The 24,585-nt window shown below is 40.1% G+C and overlaps 1 protein-coding gene across 5 annotated transcripts in view; it reads right to left on the minus strand.

Moving 5' to 3' along the window:
- SMG1 (SMG1 nonsense mediated mRNA decay associated PI3K related kinase) overlaps nucleotides 1–24,585 on the minus strand; it is an 86,795-nt gene that overhangs the window by 47,045 nt on the left and 15,165 nt on the right. For 2 of the 5 annotated variants that reach the window (XM_030481474.1, XM_030481472.1), the window contains exons 2-4: nucleotides 10,429–10,592; nucleotides 6,339–6,494; nucleotides 1,332–1,468 (exon numbers count right to left, since the gene is read on the minus strand). In XM_030481474.1, the coding sequence (XP_030337334.1) occupies nucleotides 1,332–1,468; nucleotides 6,339–6,494; nucleotides 10,429–10,592 (457 nt within the window). Of the gene's footprint in view, nucleotides 1–1,331; nucleotides 1,469–6,338; nucleotides 6,495–9,101; nucleotides 9,160–10,428; nucleotides 10,593–19,234; nucleotides 19,337–19,529; nucleotides 19,797–24,585 lie in introns of those variants that run through there. The other 3 variants (XM_030481473.1, XM_030481476.1, XM_030481475.1) reach the window with 3 other exon arrangements.

A 24,585-nucleotide genomic window follows, 5' to 3' on the forward strand; every position in this document is an offset into this window, starting at 1 on the left:
GCCACTGCCTAGTGACTTTTACTACTTCACTTCATTGAACACACATTTCAACCCTGAGAATGAAGGGAACTCTAGCTACACATTGTAGTGTCAAGAATTGCAGGAGCTACTGCTATTTTATGCTGCTATTATAGTCCATTATAATTTTAGGCTTGACATCGTGGCTATTACTTGGCATCTGATCTTATTCTCATTACCAAGCTGGAAGAAGCTTAAGGAAAAGTTTCTCAGTGACAAACTTCTAGCATTCTAACCATTAACAAAGATTGTCACCACTGAGTTACAACATACTGGAATCGCGATTCTATATCTGAGATACTAATAAACCTAACTAAAATGCAGTTATTAAAAAAAAGGGGGGGGGGGGGGGAAGCATTTTCAGTACTAACTTGTACTAACAAGGATTTTGTTTCAGAGGAAAGCTGAAGTATTAGCTAGGCTTGCACGTGGTCTGCTTATACCTAGATGCACAGAGTATAGAAGTCTCAGTATTTGACTATCATATCTTTTGAGAAAGAGCACAATTAACACTGGTTAATCAATACATAATGACAGAATGAACCAACTTCTTATAAATATGGATAGACACATAACCCACAACTGAAAAATCATAGTACTGCCAGTAAATGAGTGGCAAGGTATTAAACCATCACTTCCTGCCTTTTCAATACTTGGAGAACTCCTAAGCTCTCCAAAACAGTGGGGGAAACTGTGTCAGACAAAATAAACACTTAAGTAGTATAAAAACATATCCACAGCAGGATACTCTCCCCCACCCAATCCTTAAGAAACACTTGAGGATATTAGTTCAACAATCCATTAAAAAAACCAAAGATGTAATGAAAACAAAGACTCATTTTGTTCTCTCCCATAAAAGGGAATCCGCATACAAAGGTGTTTAGCTAGAAAGCTGAATAACTCTAAGATGAGCTATTCACAAGACTGTTTAAATATCTGCATATTTTTAATTTGAAATACAGAAACAGTTTTTGAACATGACAACGCATTTTACTACTCTTCTATTTCCTTGCTGAAGGATCCAGAGGATACTGCTAAGACCAGCCAAAAAACCCCACATGCATACCATATTTATTCCTACAGCTCATGCATTCAGTAGCTTGCTTTAAGGCAGTATGCCCTAAGTAATCAAGCAATAAAAAATTTCCTCAATGCCAGAAAAACAACATGCAATCCAGGAATACGCTTTGTTGTGGAAGGAAATTCTTTGTATATAAGATATTCCTCACAAACATATCCTAACACATAGATTTTTAAAAAGATAGTTTTATAAAATGAGAAATACTCTGGTGCTATGGAAAAGTAGAAATTACCAGTTTGTTTTCTGGTTGCTGAATGAATTCTTTCAGTTGCTTTACAGTAGCCAGTCTTCGGTCTCTGTCGTCTTCCCGAGTAATCCTCCGAAGAAGATTTGACAGTCGAGACTCGTCAGAATAAGACAACGATCGCTCTGAAAAAGAAATGGCAATTATTTATTTTCTCTACAGCACTTGATCAGTAAGATCTGTATTGTCTGAAATATTTGTATTTGTGCGCTTGATAAGTCATAATTGGAGCAAAAGTAAAAAGATAAAACCTGATTTTAAAGCTAATATGAGAAAAATTAAATGTAAAATTTAATTTAGCTACCTAAATGTTAAATTTCTCTCAGTGGACTGTCCAATACCTGGGTAGAACTCATTCAGAACTAAGCAGAGCTGTTTTACTTCTACACAAAACCCTGGGTTTAGTACCCTTAGGTACCAATTACAATGAATTCATATGAATAATTCATTTCCATAATTTGCAAAAAGGAAAAAAGTTTCTGTTGAAAGTTTAACATTAGATGTTCTATAATGATTAAAATTAGAGGATTCATGGAACATGATGAGATTTTCTTAGTCACCATGACTCTTATATGAACACCCAAGACAACTACAGACAGCTCTTTTCTCCAGTATGTTATACAACAATCATCTGCTGGGAGCAGCCATAAAGGCAACCTGCTTAAAACGGGAAGGTTATAATGGAAAAACACTGACAGAAGATGATGTCTGCCAGCCTGGGAACTATTAGCCCAAGAACCTGGCCTGGGAACCTGGAGCATCCTTGAAGGGCAGCTGGGTACCTAGGAACCTGAGACATCCCAACACACCCTGGATAAGCACAAACCAAGAAACTGCAACAACTTATTGTCTGGAAACATGAAAAACAGATTGCAGTGGTGGAAGTCACCCTGGGAAAGCAACAGCTATTGGCTGCTCAAATTGGAAAAACAGATTGAGAATGCAAACATTAGTCTGAGAAAATAGAAAGCAGGAGCATCTACTGCCTAGTTCCAGGTGAAAAACAGCAGTTAGTAAAAGCTACTGGTGGCTCCAAGTGGTTGTGCCCTACACCCCCTTATGTCTCTAACAGGATAAAAATAACTCGCTTTCTACCCAAAACGAAGCTTCCCTCCAAAAGCTTCCCCTGCAAAGACTTCACTACACAAGATCTCCTGGACAGACCAGACCCTCACTGGGAATGCCTGACTGACTCCAGGCTGCTGCAGATCACCTTTGAAGTGAGACCATCATCAATTTGCTCCACTCCTGGGAAAAATCTGACAAATGCTGTACCAGTAAGGATCTGAATAGTATGTATATAAGTGCATATATGTAATTAATTGTAACTATATACTTCCTTTTCTAGTGGTAGTTTGTAGTAAGTTGTAATAAAGAAACTTAAGAAACAAAAACCTTTATGTCCTTATGCGTTACAGAATCCTGTGAATCCACCCACAGGCCAGTAACTTTTATAGGTCATGACATCATCTACAGAGGAGCATATCTACTGTATTATAGTCATGAAGAATACTCTCAACCTTATTTTGATGTCTTTATTTTTTGAATTTTTAAAAGACAGTATGAGTAAAATAGGTTTGATAATCTGTTTCTTGCCAGGCATCAGTTTAAGCAATTAATTTTGAAGACATCTGACATCCTGAAGAACTAGGCAGGCTTAGCAAACATTAAAATAGCAGTAAGAGTCTGAAGGATCAAATCTACATTTTGTTCCTAGCTAGCACAACTACACAAGAGATGTTGAAATGTTATGTGACAGATATTAAGAGCACTTCTTTTAAGATGCTATTGATTTTACAAGAGACTAAGGCATACATATCCATTTAGGAAGAATTAAGTTTCTTTATGTGGAAACCACAGTCTTAAGTACTGGACAAAAAGCCACGTGTCTGGTGAGAAACATAAAAGGAATCATGATCAGCAAAGACACCTTCTGAAGCAAGTATCTGATGTCTTCCTGAGTGATGGTGCCAGACTAATGCCAACAATCCCTGATAGATGATCACTTGTATCTAACGATCTCCTTTTATTTCAGCTCAGAGCTGAGCTAGAAGGTGTAGTCCAAGGCTTGCCTGCCAATGGTCAATACATAGCAAAGCTCCAGAAAGATGGACCTGGTGCAGTCACCCACCCAAAAAATTTGGTCAGCCCTGAAAAAGAAGAAAAGGACTACCAGGAAGAATGCAGCCTGTGCGGGGCTGTACCATGACTACCATTCTCTTTAAAACCTGGGCAGCAGCAGCAGATCACCAGACCAGGAAAAAAATTTTTATGTTTTGAAAGTTCTAATGAATAGTTCAGAAACAGAACATATGCAAATAAAAACTGAAGTTCTTTTAAAGCTTGGTTACAATGGAAATTAACACAGACTACAGTAGACACAATAAAAAGTGCAACTGCTATTCATGAATAATTCCATGTGAAAACTCTTCTGCTAGGCAAGTACTGTGTTCTACACTACTGAATGTATTTTGAAAGCTTAAGCTGATCCAAATCTACACAAACTTATTTCACTATTAGACTCTCTCTATACGAAGCTTCTCAAAACAGCAATCTGAATCTGTCCTTGAATAATTCAATGCATTTGCCACCCCATAACATACTCCTTTCCAAGACAACAGATGTGTCTCATGAGGAAGAAAAAAATCCATCCTACAATATTCCTACAGCTGCACCCTACCAACACTAACGTTGATCAGAAATGCACAGTATACATCACTTCTCTTCTGTCACTCCCAGTTTGCACTGATCTCTACCACTCAGCAAGCACATGGGAAGCTACACTGGCACAGCAGGGTTAGGTCACTACATACTGCTCCTGAAGGGCAAATAGCATGCAGTGGTTTGAAAACACTGAAAATTGGTTTTACTAGATAACTTTTAACAAAGATATTCTAGATCTTTGTAAAGTCCCTAAAAGTCTTCCCTCCTGTCCCTAATAATGTTGACTCTTCCGTATTAGATGAAAAGTCAACAAGAAGTATAAGCCTTGAATTAATTAAATCCACAACTTGCAACTTTTTAGTGTTGTCTTCTCTGTGGTTTATCTTTTTGTTTGTAATCTCTTTATGGAAAACGGTAATTTATTTTGAAATATGGTTGTGCTGTTCTACATGCAAAAAATATCCTAAAACCAGGACTGTGTAAATAAAACTACCACTACCAAGGTTACTGGTATGAAACACACAATTAACACACAAACTGCTGCTAGAACAAGACATACTGTTCAAAGCTCTCTACTAAAAGCAGCTTTGTTTTTATCCAGTTAATATCTGATGAACATTGGCATTACTCCCTAAGAGAGTAAGTGTTAGCTGTCTGTGGAGCCATAATAATAACCTAAAAATAAAATTAAAGAAAAAGAATAAGCTAACCAAGAGCACAGCTGAAGCTATGATAAATCAAAGCACTAGTTAATGAACACCTGTGTAACTTCCATTTGTGAAATATCAGCAAGGTCTCAGCCACATGCTAACTCACAGAAGACAACTATTACAAAAATTGCTGAAAGCACACACCAAACAAACAAGAAAATATAAACAAATAAAAAAGATCCTGTTGCAACATAATCCCACTGTATTTTGAAGATACGAAAAATAAAAATGGTTTGCCAAAACCTACGGTCATGAACACAGTCCAGTTAAAAAGGAGAAACTCTTGAAAACCAACATCCAGAGGACACAACACATACAGAAGCATAGAAGTCATAGGCAGTAGCTTCAATCATCTGAAATTATAGTTCCTAACATTTTAAGGCTTAAAGAGGTGATCACATACATAGCAGAACGGTTTCTGCCAGTACTAATACTAAATTCATGCACAAGCCCACTACCAGAAATATTATTTACACAGAATTCTCTATTAGACAATTCTCTATTTCTTCTACATAGACATAATTCAAGATACTACAAGGACTGAATAATTTTTAAATCAAGATACCAGAATGGGATTACAAAGCCTGAGTTTGACCCATTCCAAAGATCAGGCTTTTGCAACAGTCATGTCACCACTTGCACCTCAGTTCTTCCACCTGCAAAGCACACTCACTCTTCTTCCACTTGTATCTTCTGAAATAAAAATTCCTGAGATGAAACACCATGTCTGCATATAACTTGCGTGGCATAAAGCAGTCACAGTTTTTGTCAGTGGCTCAACTACCCCTTATACTAAATGATGCAATAAGTAACAGTGCTTAGTCATAACAAAGTTTCTATTTTAAATCAGAAGTCCTCAGAAAAACTTGTTTAAAAAAAAAAAAAACAAAACAAACCCTATAAATTAAACCCAAATAGTGGGAAAAGCAAAGCCTTCTTTCTCAAAAATGTGCCCAGCATTCTTGCACCCTCTTGAAACTCCAGATTTCCTCTCACTACATCTCAAGACCTTGCCCACATTCTTATGATGCCTCCAGTTCCTCCCTGGCCTCTAATCCGCAGCTGAGCAAGAGGGAGCATGAACTGTGGCTGGTTCAGGAGTACACATCTACTGACTAATCAACTGGTATGATGTGATGACTAGTTGACCTGCAGGCCAGTGAGAATAGATAACTGTTGAGCTCACCACTGCAGGTTTTCCCACACTAGGGACTCGTTAATTAACAACTTTTTACTCAGGCATTGATTTTCAACAAACCTAAGAGTACATTCTCCTTCCTGAAGCCCTTGATCTCTTTGCCAAATTTGGCTAACCTGATTAAGGGTTCAAAAGCTATTTAAATGAAATTGAAAGATTGATAGCATAAGCTATATAGTCGAGACATCTGCATAACGTGTGGAGGAAGTCTCAATGCAGGGAACAGTAAATACAAGGTGACAGTTTCCATCAACATCATCTAATCAAGTATCACAAAAAATAAAACCCATATACATTACCTAATCATAGAATAGTTAGGGCTGGAAAGGACCTTAAGATCACCTAGTTCTTTTCAGATTCTGAACACAAAAGAGATGTTGCCAAAAGACATCCTCCTTTCCTGAAAATCTGTGGTATCCTTACCCTGTGATTTCCTCATGTCTTTTGTGGCTAAAGCACGATTCCCATGCGGAACACTGGTAAAATCAGGATTGGTCACATTGTTAACTCTCAGCTCTTGCCCCAACGACTTCCGACCATAAGTATTTTCCCCAGATCCTCCATTGACACTGTAGCCACCTGTGGAAAAAACAACATGAGATTAAAACAGGCAATCAGACCATATATTTAGTAGTATGAGTTATTCAATTCACATGCAAATTAGCAGCTTTAACCTCTATCACCTTCTTTAGCTTCCTTTTTCACTTTCACATGCAAAATGTTGTTGTTATGCCCTGTGAGTTTCCAGGTCACATACTCAGAATCTATCAGTCTTTTTTGAAGCATATGAAAAAATCTCTACTGCAATGAAGTTTAACATTGATTTTTTTGCATTTGGGCTTTTATTATTATTACTTCTGACCCTGTATTTTACAGGGCCCTTCACATCAAACTCTTTGATTATGCAGTATAATTTTTTACTCTGCTTTTGTTATAGATCCACCACACAGGCTCAGTAAAATGGTCAACAGAAAAAAAGGAAAAAGCTTTTAAAAAACACAGATCATTTTGTGTACAGATTAAACAACTCTCCAGAAACATACAACAGTGAATATTTTCACACACTAATACTTCAACTCAATCCTACATTCTCCCACTTGAGACACACATGGTACATCTTTGGTAACAATATAAAATAGCAACAGAAGTGTCATTTTGAGCAATTCAATTACTTTTACTACTAGATCCACAAGATTTTACCTACTTAAATGTTGAAACCAAAGATTTTTCCAGTCTCTCACACCACTGTGAGGGCAAGTTCTTCCTATGCAGTACTGTGGAGAACTGAAACTGTCCCCTGAGCCTGCCCAATACCTCACTCAATGTATTAGAGCTCACTTTCAAGGCAGCTGTGCAGGCAGCTTTCTGAAGTGCCTCTCTGCCTGAGACAGGGAAGAATTGACTAGTAAAATTAAACCCAGAATGACAAAAGATATGCAAGGCTTCTTTCAGAAAAGGTATTTCCACAATTCCACGTGCATCAGCTTATAAAAGAAAGCCTGCGGAAAAGGAGAGGGAGCTCTCTGTAATAAGAGGCAGCCTACGGGGTAGTTAAAAAGACATTATTTCAAATATCAAGGTGAATCTGGACCTTAGTAGATGTAAAGAATGTCATCTTGAAAGCAAAACTTTCGATAAAAAGAAGCTGTGAACTATTGGTAGCGGTTTATATTCCTAAACAAATGGGACTACCCTACCATTACAGAAAATCCTGTCCAACATCTCAGTTGTAATTAGTTATAATTACTGTAAAGATAATGTGTGTATTTGGATTTACAACATTAAACTCAATTTTTAAACATCAAGTAGCATGTATGCCACCTTAACATTATTTTGCCGTAACAAACCAACACTGTCCTATGAAGGAAATTACCTCTTAAGACAATAATTGTATTTATGACTAAAGAGAAGTGTATCACTAAAATTCAAAGCAACAAAGAAATCAGTTTAACTGAAGACATCAGATAATCATGCATTCAGACCATAGACATCAACTATCAAACCCAGACTATCATACCTACTATCACATACTTCTGGAGTTCTTAAAAGTTATTGCATACTTTAGCACACAATATCCCAGAGCTTTTTTGGTTGTCTGCAAAGGCATGTAGCATTTGCTGCAGCATATGTGATGTTATCTTAAATGAATCAAACACAAACCTGTATTCTCCCACTTGACATGTAGATGGTACATTTTTGGCAACAATATAAAACACACTGTCGTTTAGAGTAATTTAAAAAAGTTGGTGGGTTTTTTTTGCCCCAGCAATAGGGACGTAAATATTATAACTCTCTTTGGTTATCTCTTGGTCTGAAAAGTTTCTGAAAATCTTAATATATACAAATTCTATTAATTTCTCTTTAAATGTTAAATCTGAGGCCAAATAAGGATATGACCAGCTATGTCACTGTTAATAATTTTAGCATGAAAATGCAGATACCATGACATACAAATACTAGTGCAGTATCCTTAGCAGTAAGGACTCTGAGTACGTCATAGTTACAAATCAAAAGGGAGGAAAGTGTCATAGGAAGGGTGAATATCTCATCTGGAAGTAAAAACCCAAGAGCCTTCTATTTAGTTTTAAAAACTTCAGTAGTTCAACTCCTCTGTCTTGTTTTATAAAGTAAAGAAGACAAAGGAGAGAGATATAATTGTACTCTTCCACTAGTTAACATGAAGGGTTATTAAAAATCATAATCATAGTAATAAAAAAAGTAAAACCAGCCAGTCTAATCTTACAGATGCAGAGCAAAAGGACAGAAGTCAACAGTCACAAGCTGCAGCAAGGGAAATTCAAACTGGATATGAGAAAACAATTATTTACCAGCAGAGTGGCAAAGCACTACACAGGCTGCTAAGGGACACTTTATAGAACCTTCCATCCTTGGAGGTTTTCAAACCTGAACAACTTCCAGAAATTATCAAGTTGGAAGTAATTTTTATTATCAATACCAGAAACTGGGAGGAAGGAGGGGCAGGGGATGTGTGGAACCTCTTCCCACGGATTCTGGGTACTTATAGCACATGGTTATCCAGGACAGAAAAGCTAGAAGTTCCTAAAATGAAAATTCCATGCTGGCAGACTCCAACTGATTCCTTGAAAAATCTTAGTAAACAAAGAAACTATTCTGCATCTGTGAGCTTATAAATTTCTCCAAAAATAAAAACTGAACTAGAAATACCTGGAATTTAGTTTTATAGTACAGAATATCCTAATCATCTCTTTTCAAAGTCACACCAGAATAAAACAGCATAATTACAGGGCATGTCTCTGCTACTTCAACACTTTAAGATACAGTACTTCAGAGAGAGATAGGTGCATTTTTCTTTTCAAATGGCACTCTCCCACCAACTTTACAGACTACCTTGCTGAATTTAGCTGAAACGTACTATTTCGCTATATTAGCAGTACATTCTTTAAATACTAGCACACTTCAAAGCATAAGAATAACCTACTATGCTAGTCTGTGAAACGCAGTAAAACTCTCCATCTTAGCAGACACACTGACAAATATACTCACTTTCTAAGCAGTTTCTCTGTTAAAGTTAACCAAATCCTAAGGTTTTCAAGGTATGCAGATAAACAAGTACCTGTTTCATGCTCCTGCCTCCTACCAATAATACCTACTACTTATAAAAAATAAATTTGCATCAACACACCCAGCTGTAACTTCCCTTAAGATGTAACAGTTCTTTACAGATAGTTATAGGACAGAAGTACGGGAGTGCGAATGCTTTTTCTGTTCCTGAACAAAGACTCCCACACTAATATTCCTGTGAGATTTTTGAGTCTGGCCTGCCTGAAGATTTACATAGTCTAAAAAGTGACTCTGCAAGTAAAAAATCCTCCTCTTTCATACCTGTATTTAGCAATTTAAAAAGAAAAAAAAAAAAATCAGAATACAGACTTCTTTTTAATAAAGCTGAGAGATATGATTCTGAATTTTAGCTATTTTGTAAAGAAAGTATTTCCATACTAAATAAAAAAGGGAAAAAGTCTCTATTAGCCGTACATCATACGATTTCTATGAAGTCTGACAGAGCCACACAGAAGTAGAAAATCCCATTAATGAAAAAATATAGATTTGATTCCAAATAAAGATTCCAGTTTGCTGCAGTAGAGCTGCAGTAGATAATGTGTCAGATTAGTCAAGCAGTCAATTTTCAAAACCAGAAGCACTAGACAGTATTCAGGAAGAAATTACAACCTGCAGACCAGACACATCCAGAATACTGGTTTTTAGGGAAAGACTGCTTATTCTGTTAATGCATTAAGTCTTCTCTTACATTCTTCTCCTAATGCAACTGCATATTTTTCTCACTATTCATATTAACCACATTTCTTTGATCCCTGATAAATCTCTTAACACAACAATACTACGGTAATGAGTTGTATCATTTCACTGTTCTTTTTGGGGGAAGTTGGAAAGTAATCTCCACCATTTCAAGTTTACTGCCTTTCTCTGAATGTCCCCTCAGAATTTACACATGAAACAGCAATCTGTATACCTTTTTCTTCATTCTGTATGTCAGTGTGGACTCTGATATCATCGTGTCTTTGTCGAGACACCACAGCTGAATTTGAGGGTTGTAATCCATAGGAGGCAGAACTGCCCCGATCTCTGGATGAAGAGTATTTTAAATTGTCCTGGTCAGCTGATGCACTGTCAGTTCTATAAAGAGAAAAATATTTTTTTTATGCAGTGGTATAACAGGAGCAGGATTCACATTCACTTACAAATGCAACATATTTAAATGACAATCACAAATGTGCAACTTTTTGACACAGGAAAATACATCTAACCTGCTTCTTCAAAAGTGACCCTAAATTCACACTGGGATTAGAATTGACTCAATTGACACATTATCACAGCAACATGCAAAATAACATATTCTAGTGTGCCAGTGCCTTTTCTCAGGACATTGTCAAGTCTCTTTCCAGTTGGAGGCCTATATAAGCAAAAATTACTTCCCAGAAGTGAAAAACAAAACACAACCATGTACAGGTATACACCACAGCTAGGCAATAGTGTCTACCGTTTGTGAAAGTCATTACTAATCCACACATGAACATTTACATAATATGCTATGGGCCTTCTTGAGCAATATATCCACTTACTAGGAGGTATCACTAACGTCACTGGTAATCAATACAGGAATCATACATTAAGATTTTGTAAAACAAAACAAAAAAACAGGCTTTACTGTGACAAAACCTGGAATGTTAAAAGTTGTTATCCTTCAGAGTAAACGTTTGCAGATAAAAAGCGAGTTAAAAAAAATCCGTATTAAGTTAAAACCACTCATCTCAGAAAACTGATTTATAGCCCGCAATAAATTTCTAAGGAAAAAGGTGAAAATACTGGAACCAACTCTCACTGGATATACTATGTGATTTCATTTTTAAACATACAGTAACTTTAGTAGATGAAACTTGTGCACATGAGAATTCAGAACCTACATTCAACCACTTTAAACACATTCTTACAAGCAATACTGGAGGTTTTACATTGAAATCAGCAAAACAATAGTCATCCAATATAAAAATCCAATATAAAAAACAAAATTTTGTTCAACTCAAATATATTTGGAATCACACTGTTGAAATTATTTACAGAGGTCTTCTCCTTTAAGCAAACTTTGAAGACCTACTATTTTTATTTTAGGCTTTGGATAGTTCATTTGATTCTTTAACAAAAAGCCGGACAGACTATTCATTCCTTTTCATTCTTGTAAATTAACTACAATTCATGTCAGAACAAACACCACATGTTCTTGGGAAGAAGTCTTTCACTTATACATTTCAAGAGAACACTGTGATTAGAACTGATAGACAAATTCAAGGAAAAGGAGTTAAATACTGTTTAGTTGCTATTTTCAAATATAGTTGTCCTCAGTAAAACTGGAAGAGTAATACAACGAGGGTTGATATTCACAAAGCCAACTGGAATTAAAAACACCCACACACATGTATTTTATGAGACTGTTAAAAGACAATATACTATCTTTTGGAATAAGGTTCCAAAGAACAAAATTGTGCTTTTGCCCTTTCTTACAGTGAAAGGTTGACACCAGGTTTGCTTGGCAGGTATTATTCCCTTCTGCTCTATAAACAAATTAATCTCTAGATACACACAATAAGACTCTTTCTCACTCAGTATTCAGTGTGGCATCACATCTACTGTTTTGTTGAGCACTGCTTGGCCTATTTTATAAAACAGGCTATGCTACTCAAGAGGCAAAGCCTTACTAAAAGTCTTTGCTTATGACAGTCAACTAGGGTTACAGAAATACTTACACAGTTGGACCTTCATCGTTTACCTAAGTAAGGCTGAACGATGAAGTTCTGCACTGTACCTTCAAATGATATGAACTTTAAATATGCCTAAACCACGTGCAAATCTTCCAGTCAGCTAGAGCCCCCAGATTTTCTCTCTGCTGTAAAACAGCAGACTTCCAGCTTACTTTGAGGAGTAGCACAGTTTATTACAGAGGATTCAAATTATTTTAGCCTTTCAATGAAACTGACAAATTTTCAACTGATAAATTTAAGTACTGATGGGTTAACGGTGTACCTCCCAAAGAGCATTGCTTTTTTTAAGGCAACATGCTGTAGACTGTATCATCTCCAATTGTCAGACAGTCATCAAGTCTGAAGGCAAGCTGATTAAACGTACAATTTTTAAGACTGTTCTGTGTATCCCAATCAACTGAAGGACTACCCGTGTTCTCAGCTAACCTCACTTCCTGCAGCACAGCCTTTGAACAGTTAGGAAAATTTTCCATTGTGGTAAAAATACATAAGCCTATTGCATCTCTGAAAAAATCCACATGCTCGCTTCATTCTGTCTGTGGGAACAGCTTTCTGCAAGTTGACCTGTTCACACTTCATCACCTGACTAAAAGGGGAGCACAATTTTATTAAAAATGTATAATTGTTTTCCTATGTATCAAGTTAAGACACAGTAGTTCCCACTGAAAACATTGTTGCCACTACAATAAACGTGTAACTTAGATACCCAGCAGTTTCTGCCCCTTCTTTGAGGCAGAGAAAAAAATGCTTCGTGGAAAGATACTGTTTCCAGCGAACTATGTTCTGTGACCCAACTGGCTGCTATAGCCCATACTGCTTTGAAGGATTTTGAACCAAAGGAAGTTTGCAGTAAGATTGACACAAGAAGCAGAGCCCACCACGTCATGGGCCTGTGCATTTCTACCTGTCCAGAGATGTACACTATGTCTCAGGTGGGAAGCAAGCTGTAGTGCAGGCTCCTGCATCAGCACACTGGGAGTTTGTGGCATGAGCTTGTCAAGACCTGGGCACACAATCCCAGTACCTGTCACATTGACTTTTTAAATCTGTTTCTGAAAAATACCATTTTTCATGTCAGTAATGTACTCATGATTTTGAAAGACGACCACTTAGAACTCAAAACGCAGCCACTCTATGGACAGATACTTGCCAAAGTGTTACTTTTTCCACTTCTCTCCAGCCCTTTAAGGTACACTGCAGCCATTCCACGTGGCGATGGGAAGAACTGTACTCCCAGCTACCCCAGCTCATGCCTGCATTTCAGGAGAGCCTTTGCCTGTTCACATGGCAGTATTTCCATTTTAATTACATTGTGCCAAGCAGATGGTAGGTTATGTCACAGACCTGAGGCTTAGCATCATCTTTCAAAAGAAGTCTATGTAACAACAAATCTGTCAGTTACACATATTGACATTGTCACAGACCTCACCAAACATTGTATACTAATAAAACCACAAGGTATAATGTTAGCAACACATAAGCAGAAATACAAATGTGATATTATACAAAGTGGGAACGGGAAATTGAAAGGATGAACGTGTCTATGATTACCTTATACTGTAGCTGCAAAAACGTATTTGCCACTATATGATGCTACTCTGCTTTATTTCAACCTGAAAAGGTCCTTGATGGGGACTAAACAAAGTACTTCAAGAGCTCACATGACAGTTCTCATCTGTGCCTGGTTCCAGGTGGAAGACTACCTGATTACTACCAACAGCAGCACCAATTTCCTGCATACACTGGTTTAGCAATATCATTTATACAGAAGAGATTGCATTCAGCTTTCTGCAGGGTGGTTTTTAAATGTGCCTCTATCCATCAGAAAAAGAAAATAGTTCACCTACCTACATAAGCAGAAATGAGCACTGGTTCTCCCTAAAACCAAAACTTTTTTCTGGGAGGACACACATACAAAAGGAAAGTTAGACTTTTCAAAAACTAAGTGTATACTCATTCCATCAGAAGCATCAGCCTGATTTGATTAACCAACCTGTATAACTGAAGAAAGCATGAACCAACTGGCTTAAAAATAATCTCTAAGAAAAATAGGTCAATCAAAAATATACCATGTTTTTCCTGTTAAATAGAAGCCTTAAGAATTTTTACCCAAGAAACTTGTTACAAACAATCTGGTGTGTACTACTCATTATCTGCAGCTCTTTCAGAGTGACCCTGCCATATGGATATTATTTTGAGACAAAAATCACTTAATTTTATTTCCAAGTACAGAATCTACATGGAAGATTTATTCTGAGAAAACTACCATATGAGTTGTATTATTGTTCAAGCCAGTCAATTTTTTTATTGGCTTATTTGCTCTATTTGACAAGTTTATTTGCTATAATGCAGAAAAATTCTTCATTACTTAAAATCTTCATCAATAAAACACTCAAAACTTAGAGTCACTGTATCCACTCAATTGACAGCTTCCAACCAAGTTTTCAACCTTTCTTCCACTGGCATGCAGAGCTATGACAGCCTTCTTTTGCCATGCTCTTCTATCATCACTTGGTCCATCTTGCCTGGCCCATGCCTGCTGAGCCCACCCCAAAGTCTACTTCTGTTTCAACTCCTGTGTTGAGAGAGAACAGTGAGAGTGGAAGTAGCCTACTAGTGTTTCCCACTAGTAAAATAACAACTAATTAACTATTTTCCTACTTCAGTTCTGCCATATCCACCGCTGGACAACCATGTGCAGTCACAGTAGTTTTTTAAATCACCTCTAGGTTCTGCATCACTCCCTTCTTATACAGTAGCTCACCAATTTCCTTCTGTCCTGTGGTGGACATTGGGAGAGAACTTTAGGAAGTGTATCACGTATATGTATCCTGTCCTTATTTTTCCATAGCCACTTTCTGATAGTCTTTTCTGGATACAGGATAATATGCTAGCTCTATCATTCGTCCGATCTAGTATGGCTCTTGTGTGGAAGACACTCTGTTCTCCAAGTTCCTTCTGGTTCCCACTGACGCACTTTCATCTTCTTTCATCTTTCTCGCATCTCATTCTCCTCTGTCTTCACATTAAAAACAAAGGCTTTCACATTACAAACTTAGGCTCCCCCATTTTACCCAAACCCAAAAAAGCTCTTTGATCTCATAGCTTTCCAACCTTATCAGCATATTCAACACAATCAGGTGTGAAAGGAGATCAAGTATTACTTGTTGCCAGTTCGGAACTGAACCCATTCCTGTTCAGCACCTCCCACATGCAGTCCACTGAATCTCTTCCCAAGGTTTCCATTGACCTCTTCATAACGGCACCTCACAACTGCCTTCAACATCACAGATTATTTTTCTGTCTCTCTCCCCCCCTGCACCTATCTCACTGCACACTCCTCTCTCAACTATCCCTGAAGACATGGAGAAGTCTTACAAACTTTCATCCTACATGAAATGACACTACATCCATTCTCAGCTAATTTCAGTGACATCTTCAAACACCTTTATGTTGTCAACTTTCAGGTCTCTCAGTTACAGATCTGTTCAAACTAAGATTTCAGCCTATTTCTAACAAACACTTTCTTAGTTCCTTATACATGCAAATGCAGAAGAATTAGAGTCTGTTTCCTACACTACTATCACTCCACTTGTCATTCAATGCATTAATTCTGCATTATGAACCGACAATATCCACAACTAGTGCTTGCCTTCTGTAAGACATACCTCTGCTCTTCATAGACATGTAAAAAGGACTGTTCTAACCATCACCTTCTTAGTCCGTTTGCTCTGATGAGTTTCTCTGCTCCCTGCCAATACTTCCTGTCCTGTCTTTAATTAAAGACAGGGTACTTGTCCTCAGTTACGAAGTGCTAGCCAATACCACTCTCTTGCTTAGGTTGTAAGCTACCTGGAAGAGGAGCCATTGTCTTGTCTTGTCTCATTGTCTTGTCTCATCATGGCTAGACCCATGGGGACCCAGGCGGTAACTTGGCTTGGCAGGCACCATACTAACAGAAATTAGTAATTCGTAACACTCACATTGCATGAGAACAATAAACTTTATTTTCAAGAATGAATTTCAGAACTGAACTCAGTAAGACACTTCTGGAACTCTTCTCAGAGGTGAATGATTTTCGCTTTTCTGTATACTCCCCTCCTAACCTACATCATGGCAGGAGATACAGACAGGTCCTGGCACTTAAAATCTTATCTTCCTTTTCTCAGTTTTGCCTAAGAATAAGAAAGCCACAGTGCACCTCGCACTTGCTAACCTGCCACCCTGCACTCACACTCCTGCTTAGTACCACCTAAGCACGTGAAACTTGCATTTCCTATCAAAGGGAAGCATTGCTTGTTTCAGTATATAATTAGCCTTCAGTACTCTACCGAATTAACTTTGCTCACATGCAAGACCTGCACATTGACATGATTTTATTTTTTTCCCCCAGAAGTCATACCAGGGAAAATGTATTGCTATTAATTTAGGGTCTGGTACACCTCAGTGCACAAACTAATATGCCCATATATATTAGGACAACTTCTTCCTCTGTAATACACTGTCGACACACATACTACAGGAAAACCAGCCCACGTGCATCTCACAGATATTACTGCATTCATGAAGGCACAAAGGAAAAAAAAAAATATCGAATTGTAAGTAAAAACTAGTCTCCCTTAAAGAAGAATGTGGGCTCCAACTTTCAGTTTCACAGTGTTTTCCTCCCAAGTCCCAGTGCTGATTAGCATTATTAAAAATTGAGAGGAATCTGGACCTAGTAATGACAATCAATCTAGTCATTTTTACACAGACAAAAATGTGTGCTTGAAAACACAATCCATCTGATGATACACCTGTGTATTAGCAGTTCCTTCTTTCCCTTTCAGGAACTTGAAACAACTACCATTACTGCAGTTTTCATTACTCTGGCCACGTGCATTCCCTCTTCCACGCCCTTCAAGAAAGCATTTACTAGAAACATCACCTAAGCTAAACGAAACTAACAGAAAAGAAAGGGAAAGGGAAGAATGCATGGGTATATTTTGTGTTGTGGGGTTTGTCCAAGAGCACATTTGAAACAATCAATGAAAAAGAAACACTCACTGCCAGTTTTACGTAACAGATCTCCTTTCTACTGTGCATTTGAATCACTTCTAAAAAATCAGTTACCGCCAAAACAACAAAGACTTATCTAATCTCCGTGTAGTTCTGTGAGATCTTAGTGTAGACTCACAGGTTCCGTATCACTAAAGCTATCTTTTTGAGGTTTAAAAAAACTGGGCATAGCACATAGGGAAAAATGTGCTCTGTGTTTGGGACTGTGTGAACATTCCTGATTCCTGGGCTTTCTCATCAGATTAAAAAAATAATATTTAAAGGAAAGGATAAAGTTAAATCCTTACAAATGACAGGATCAGTGAAGAGGTGTAACCTATTTCTTAGCAGGAGCTCTAACACACAGCATGATGGAAATAGAACTAGGCCCTACCCATGTTACGAAGGTACCCTTCCTCTAGTGCTTTCAGACTTTTGTTTCTGCTGTGGCTTTTGGGATAATTATTTTAGCAGCACAGCTTACAGCAGCTGTACTTGGGAGCTAAGGAGGCACCAAACTACATCATGGGGTATGGACCAGAGTCAGACACTGAGCTAACAGTAACTTCTTAAACCAGGCTTACCACCAGACAAAGCATTTCTGCAGCTACACTGTTCCTTTCATCCCTAACACAACTGAACCTATTGCAGACAGTGCTGCCTTGGAAAAACTTCCTAGCCCCTGTAAGATGTAGTTTTTTAGGCTAAAGGATGGAACATATGACAAATTAATATACTCAACCAGAAAGCATTTATAGAAGCTGTCCACTAGAAAGACACAAGATGTACATCCAATTTCTTCCAGGTGAGAAGGTCAACAGTTAGGCTGCAGCCCAGAAATCCAAAGCAAGGCAGTAGTTAAGAAGAGAGAGACCAGACTTCTTAACTCCCCTCCCAAAATCCAGATGTTATAAGAAAATGTCACCAATGAGGTTTCCAAGTATGTAGCAAGGAAAAACTTGTAAGTTATTTAACCAAGTAGTTCAATAATAGAAGAAATTAGAACTTAAACAATCATGCCCCACACACCATTAAGAACTAAATAGCCTCTAGTATTAGCCCTTAAGGCTGAGCTGCTAGCTGCTGGAGGAAAAGGAAAGCTTCCTTCATAGTAAATACTGCAGTTACATCTGTTTCATCTGAAGATTTACCTTTACATCCACCCAATTTTCCTAGCCTAAATCACATGCGACTGGGACTGTCATCTGTAAACACATTCCCAAACATATGCCACTCTGTTCTTTGCTGGAAAGTTTTAAAGCAGGATGCCATATCATGTTAAACTTCCAAAAACACTAAAAAAAAGCCCAAATCTTCCACCAGAAAGAAAGAAATACCAAATTTATTCACAATTCCTACATGACAATTTAGACTCTTAAAATAGCAAAGCTGAGGAGTATAGCAAATACACTGGCATCAGATTTATTAACCAGATATTAATCAGGACCTGAAATACACTGTCTCTACACAACTAAAGTGAGCCGACTCTGACTGTCACTTACTAAGAGGTACCAGGTATAAACACACCTTAAAACCTAACACATAAACTCTCACCCCAGCCTACTTACAGCTCAACTACTTTCCCCAGATGAAAACAAACCCAATAATAATCCTGTACTGTTTCATTAACCCTCAGAAGACTACGGGTACTCCTGCAGCCTCTGTTCTCTGATGAACTGCCAGCTGAGAACCAGACAGAAAGAACACGGCTATCAAGCCCACCACCCCTTCTCCACCCCGCTGCAGGTCACCCAGCGCTTCAGCTTCCCAGGGAAGCGTCTCCCACCGCGAAGCGCAGGGAGAGGGAAGCTGCTGCCTGCGGACACACACCGGATATCAGCTCGGTACGTTACACAGCCCCGACTGACCGCGGGGACGAGAGGACAGCGCGGGGAGGAAGGGGAGCCCGCACCCGCCAGCTCGGAGCCCGGGCCAGGTCATGCCGAGCCCCGCGCGGTGACAGACCTGTCCCGGCCCCTGCCCCGCCGGCGGACACGGATCCGGAAATCCCCTCCGCGCCCCGCCGGGGCACGGCCGCGGCCGACCCCTTCCCCGCTGCCTAGGCCCGGAGGCCGGCCCGCCCCGCGCTAGGCCCAACAGCCAGGAAGTGGCTCCGCCGCCGCCGCCGCCCCGGCCCGCACCGCCCCGCTCCGTTCCCCAGGCCCGGCGGCGGGGCCGGGCCGAGCCGCCAGCCGCGGAGCCCCGCTGCCCCGCGCCCCGCAGGCGGCCAGGCCGCGCCCCCTGCCCCAGCCCTGCCCACCTGGGTTGCCAGTCATTCCAGCCCCGCGGGTGGTAGTGCTGCCTGCTGCCGGTGCCGCTCAGCCGAGACCCCGGGGCTCTGCGGCTCATTACCTTGCCCGAGACGGCATGGCCGGCCGGGCAGCGGCGCGGGGCAGGGGCGGAGGAGGCGTCGGAGAGAGGCGAGGCTGGGGCGCGGGCGGCGGCTCCTCACTCGCGCTCCGCAGGCGGCTGCTGTCTCACACCGGAGGGAGGGGACGCGACCGCCGCGGCTGCTCCGGCTGCTGCCCGGCCGCACGGCATGCCGGGACCACGGACATGGGCCGCCCGCCCCCTCCGCGGGGCACGCCGGGAGGGCGGGGGACGGGGCGCGGGGCGGCGGAGCTCCGCCTCCGGCAGCCGCGGAACGGGCTTCCCCGCTGGCGGGGGGCCGGGGGCCCCGCGGCTGCGTGGACCGCGGGGCCTCGGGCGGCGGTCTGCCCTGAGCGGGGCGGTGGGGAGCGGGCGGCCGTCATCAGCACCCCGACCCGGGGTGTGAGGGGAACGGGGGATCCCAGTCCCTGGGTCCTGAGGGGAGCTTGAGGCCATGGGCTGTCAGCGTCGGTGACAGCAGACAGGCTCCCAGCCCTTCAACTGTGGGGGGAACCTGGGCGTGATGGCAGCCAGGGAATCCCAGCCTGACCAGCATGAAGGGATCTGGGGGTTCCCGCACACGGAGGGGGTCCCGGCGCCCCGAGGGGACCAGTGTCCCCAGAGCATGAGGGCAAGTGGGGTCTCCCATTGCCCCAGATGCGAGGGGAGCCAGAGAATCCCAGACACTGGGTCCTGACGGGAGGTTGGGCCTCTGCGTGCTGAGGGGACCAAGGGCCCCAGGGCCTGAGGGGAACCTGGGGCCCGTCTCCCTTGCTAGGAGGATGTGGATATCGCCGTGCCCCGCTTCTCTTGAAGCGGTCTGTGCTGCCCCAAGCCTTGCTGTGTCCTGAACAGATCAGATCTTCATCCCCACGTTTCTTCCCAATGGGACATGCCACCCTTATATGACTGCCAGGGAGAAGTCTGATGTTTGGCAGTGGTCAGCAAAAAGCAGATTAATCCCACACTAAACACTAACTAAACCCCAAAGGTTTCTCCTTCCTCCCTTCTTCCTCACGGCTGCTAAAATGCATTTCAAAAGCAGAATAATGAAATAGTGTCTTTCTAAGCCCAGATGACTTTTCTATGTAAAGCAATCGCCACGTTTGCTAGATGCCCATTGTGGGGAAAGCCTATCTGTAAATCGGAAGGGAGGAAATCTGAGGGGAGTAAAATAAAAATCTCCTCAATTTGGTAGATATTCTGAGTACATTCCCCCCCTTCAAAAATGCGAAGACTGTCTCAGGCATATTTTTTCCTCCTGCAACACCTGGAATTGTATTAGCTGATTTGATAAACCCAGTTCCTGACTGCAGAATATTTTCTTAGTTATGAAGAATTAGAATAGTTTAGCGAGATACTCAGCAAAGAGATTTGAGTAGCTAAACCTCTTTTTTTAATTACATTATCCTAGATCTGAGACCACTGAAAAACCTGAAGGGACTTTTAAAATTCCCCTGTGCGTAATGTGCCATGGTTCTGTGGTGACTTGGCTAAGACAGATGGCATCCTGCTGCCTCCCTTGGATTCTGCTGGACAGCCACCATCCTGCTGGTACACTCTTGTTGGCTTAGAGTCCATAAGCAACGTGTGCAAGACAGGTACAGATTTAAAAATCAGCTTTAGGACAAAAAAAAAAACAAAACAATCATACCTTGAGGCTTCATTGCAGCATAATGCCATTTTGATGTGATAGGACTCAGTGCCCATCAGACTGTGTTTCAACTGGCGCACGCTTGTGTATCTTAAGTGACTCAATTTTGCAAAAACAATCAATTCCGTGAACCATGATAGATCTTTTTTCCCTTCTTTATAGTTGAGATCCAGAATTACACAGTATGCAGCAAAATTACGTGTTTATAAATGCAGTAACAATACCTGCTGCAAATTTGCTCACCCTTTCCAACAAGGTCTAGCAGATCCTGCCCTTGGTGATGCATCAGGTAATTTTTCTTATTTGATGACTGAGTAGTATCCCAGCAATAACAACATGAATCACTTGAGGGGCAAGGTAATACTAGGAATGTATTTTTAACTACCTTTCAAATGAATTTAGCAAAGGAAAGCAAGGAAGGAAGCTGGCATACTATGACAAACAACTGCCTGATTTAGAAATTTTGTGTCATCAGAAATCCTGTATTCTAGTGGTGAATTTGCTGCAGTCTGTGTGGTATAATGCAGATCCCTCTTCTGAGTGCAGTTGTCTCCATTTGTAAAATGGATCAGTGATGTTTAGCTTTCCAAACTGCTGTTGTGCACAGCCTTAAACTGTGGAATATCATACAGTTGCCAAATGAGAAGACATACTTGATCTGTTTCTACAAGGATGATTATATTGTGAAATTTGAATGTTACTAATACCGAAAATGCTCTTCAAGATTTGTGAGAGAGGGCAATAATTATTTGTATAGCACTCTATCAGTTGCAGCCACTTTGCAAAGATGAGTAAGGCCATCCAGACACCACTCAATGAATGAAGAAGCCCAGGGAAGCTGAAGCCAGGATTTTCAAAACTGCCTTCTAATTTTCTGTCCTCAAGTTTGGGACTTCAGTTTTGGGTACTTAGTGGCTGGCACTGACATCAGTTGGAGCTGTAGATTCTTGAGTCTTGTTAAAAAATAAATAAATAGCATGTCTAAATCTGGACCCTCTCAAAATAGGACTATATGAACTTGAAAGACGAATTTTAAATCTCAGAATGAGTCGATGACACTTGCAGAGGTCTGTCTATCTCCCTTCTCACTGCTGGGCGTATGCTCCATCCACTCTGTCAAATCGTCCACATCCATACTAATGCAGAACTCTGGAGTGACAGACACTGTCAACCACACTTTTCCTGCTTTGTAATTCATGGTAATGATTTCTCTATTTAATACATAAAAGAAAGCTGTATTAATCTGAGCATTATTTTTAATTGGAATTAAGTGCAGATTGTATACATTTAATGTGCTGAAATAGGGCGGTAAGCACCATATTGCATCTTTTACCGCTTACTAGTTTATTTCCTTACTAAGCAGTATGTCTAGAAAAAACAGCATGTTCTGAGGATTACAAATCACTTTTGGCCCTTGGCTTGCTTTGATCCATAACAAAGCTACAGATTGAGAGAAAAACAATCACCAACCACGAGAGGGAAAGAGATGCTATTTCCTCTTCTGGAAATAGGACAGAAGCCAAGGAGCAAAAGAGTATTTAACTAGAGCTGAGAAGTACCAGACGCCAAGATCCTGTAGCCCATATATTGCAAATGGATACCTCTTAAGAATTACAACGGATTCCTAGAACAGTTTTTCCCTATACCTGCCAATTCTACTGCTTGGATGGCAGAATCCTATTTTTATCAGTAACCTACCAGAATTCCAGTTGAATGGCCCCATACACTATTTTCTGGACATAGCAGACTCAAAGCACATGTGATGTATGGCCAATCTGTGCAGGCATAGAGAGCCCAGGGTGTCCGGAACATATTGTACTTGTGGCGCAGGCACAGCCGTCAGCGCATGCACAGGAGGTCCCGCAGGACTCCTACTGTTTTCTTCATTAAAAATGTCGGCAGGTGTAATGATTTATGGAGATTGTACTGCCGAGCACAGATACTGTCTTTCATGGACAAATAGCACAGACTATATAGGGGTCTACCTTGTTTCACCCCAAACTGGAATTTTTCCTTATCATTTGAGGTATATCAATACAGAAATCCAACGTACAAATAGTCCTGATAGCAAGGCATATCGAACCATTCTACAGTTTTGAGTTTAATATCTTTTTAATGCAAAAAACAGTTAATCCGATATTTTGGAATTCCATAATAAATGCACTGTGATTTGAATACTAACAAAAAACATTTTTTACCTTCTTTTCTTTAGATAAAAGACTGAGGGAAATAGTATTTTGCTTTTTCTGAGTGTTCATAAAACCACTTTGAATTTAAGTGGGATAGGACATGGAACCATCTGCTCCATTTCCTCAAGGTCTTTTAGAGGATAACTTTTTCTGAACAGCATTCCTCTACATCAGTGCAACAAATACAGTAACTTTCTTAGAACTTGCATTTTTGCTCTACTGAATTTCTTTAAGGCTATTGCATCTTTAAGGCATTTTACATCTCTTAGGTAAGGTAGCATTATGTACAGTATATGAGTAAGTATTTGAGTTCCTGTCACAGACATTCGTTATGGATTTATTACATCAGAACTACAGAAGTCCTTGGTTGTGTGTATAAGCTGTTTTTTTAATTTCTGTTTATTAACTATATGCGTCCTTAAATGTCCTAAACATTTACATATTACCAGCAACAGTCATATATAACATATAAACTGAGCACTTCCATTGAAGTAACTGGTCCCTAAACAAGCAGTCATTTAAGTTATTTTGAACTGACAAATACATAGCCTAAAACAGTTGTAGGTCTTTAAATATTTAGGTCTTGAAATATCCAAGGAAAAAAGGTAGAAAAGTCAAATTTTTTTTTTTTTTTTTTTTTTTTTTTTTTTTTTTTTTGTTTTTGTTTGTGTCAATTTTTTTTTTTTGGCCATGTTACATCTGTTAAATTTCAGCCAGAGTAAAACCAACAAGGCAGCCCAAAGCAGTAGTTTCCATGCTGGTCTTCAGGAGAGCAGAAATTGTAGCAATCCTTTTATGAGTTTTGGAAGCCACGCAGAATGCCTTGGAGGAAAGTCATAGTCTGCATGCAGTGTGTTACGTGGTTAAAGTGACAGCATCATAGCAACTAGGTTAAAAAAAATTCTCAACATTTCTGAAAATCAAACTCTTTGTGGAACAGTTGTATGTCTGATTGGTAGACAGTGCTGGCCAAGAATCAAGTATGCTTTTACTCATACTGAATAAAATGTGTGCCACGAGCAGCAGTTCAATGAGTACCCAAGGTCCTGCCCAAGATGTTCTGTTATCTGCAAGCCAAACAGCGTGGCTGCAGATTAGTTCAT

This window comes from Strigops habroptila, chromosome 4, assembly GCF_004027225.2.
Source record: "Strigops habroptila isolate Jane chromosome 4, bStrHab1.2.pri, whole genome shotgun sequence".
Taxonomy (NCBI): Eukaryota; Metazoa; Chordata; class Aves; order Psittaciformes; family Psittacidae; genus Strigops; species Strigops habroptila.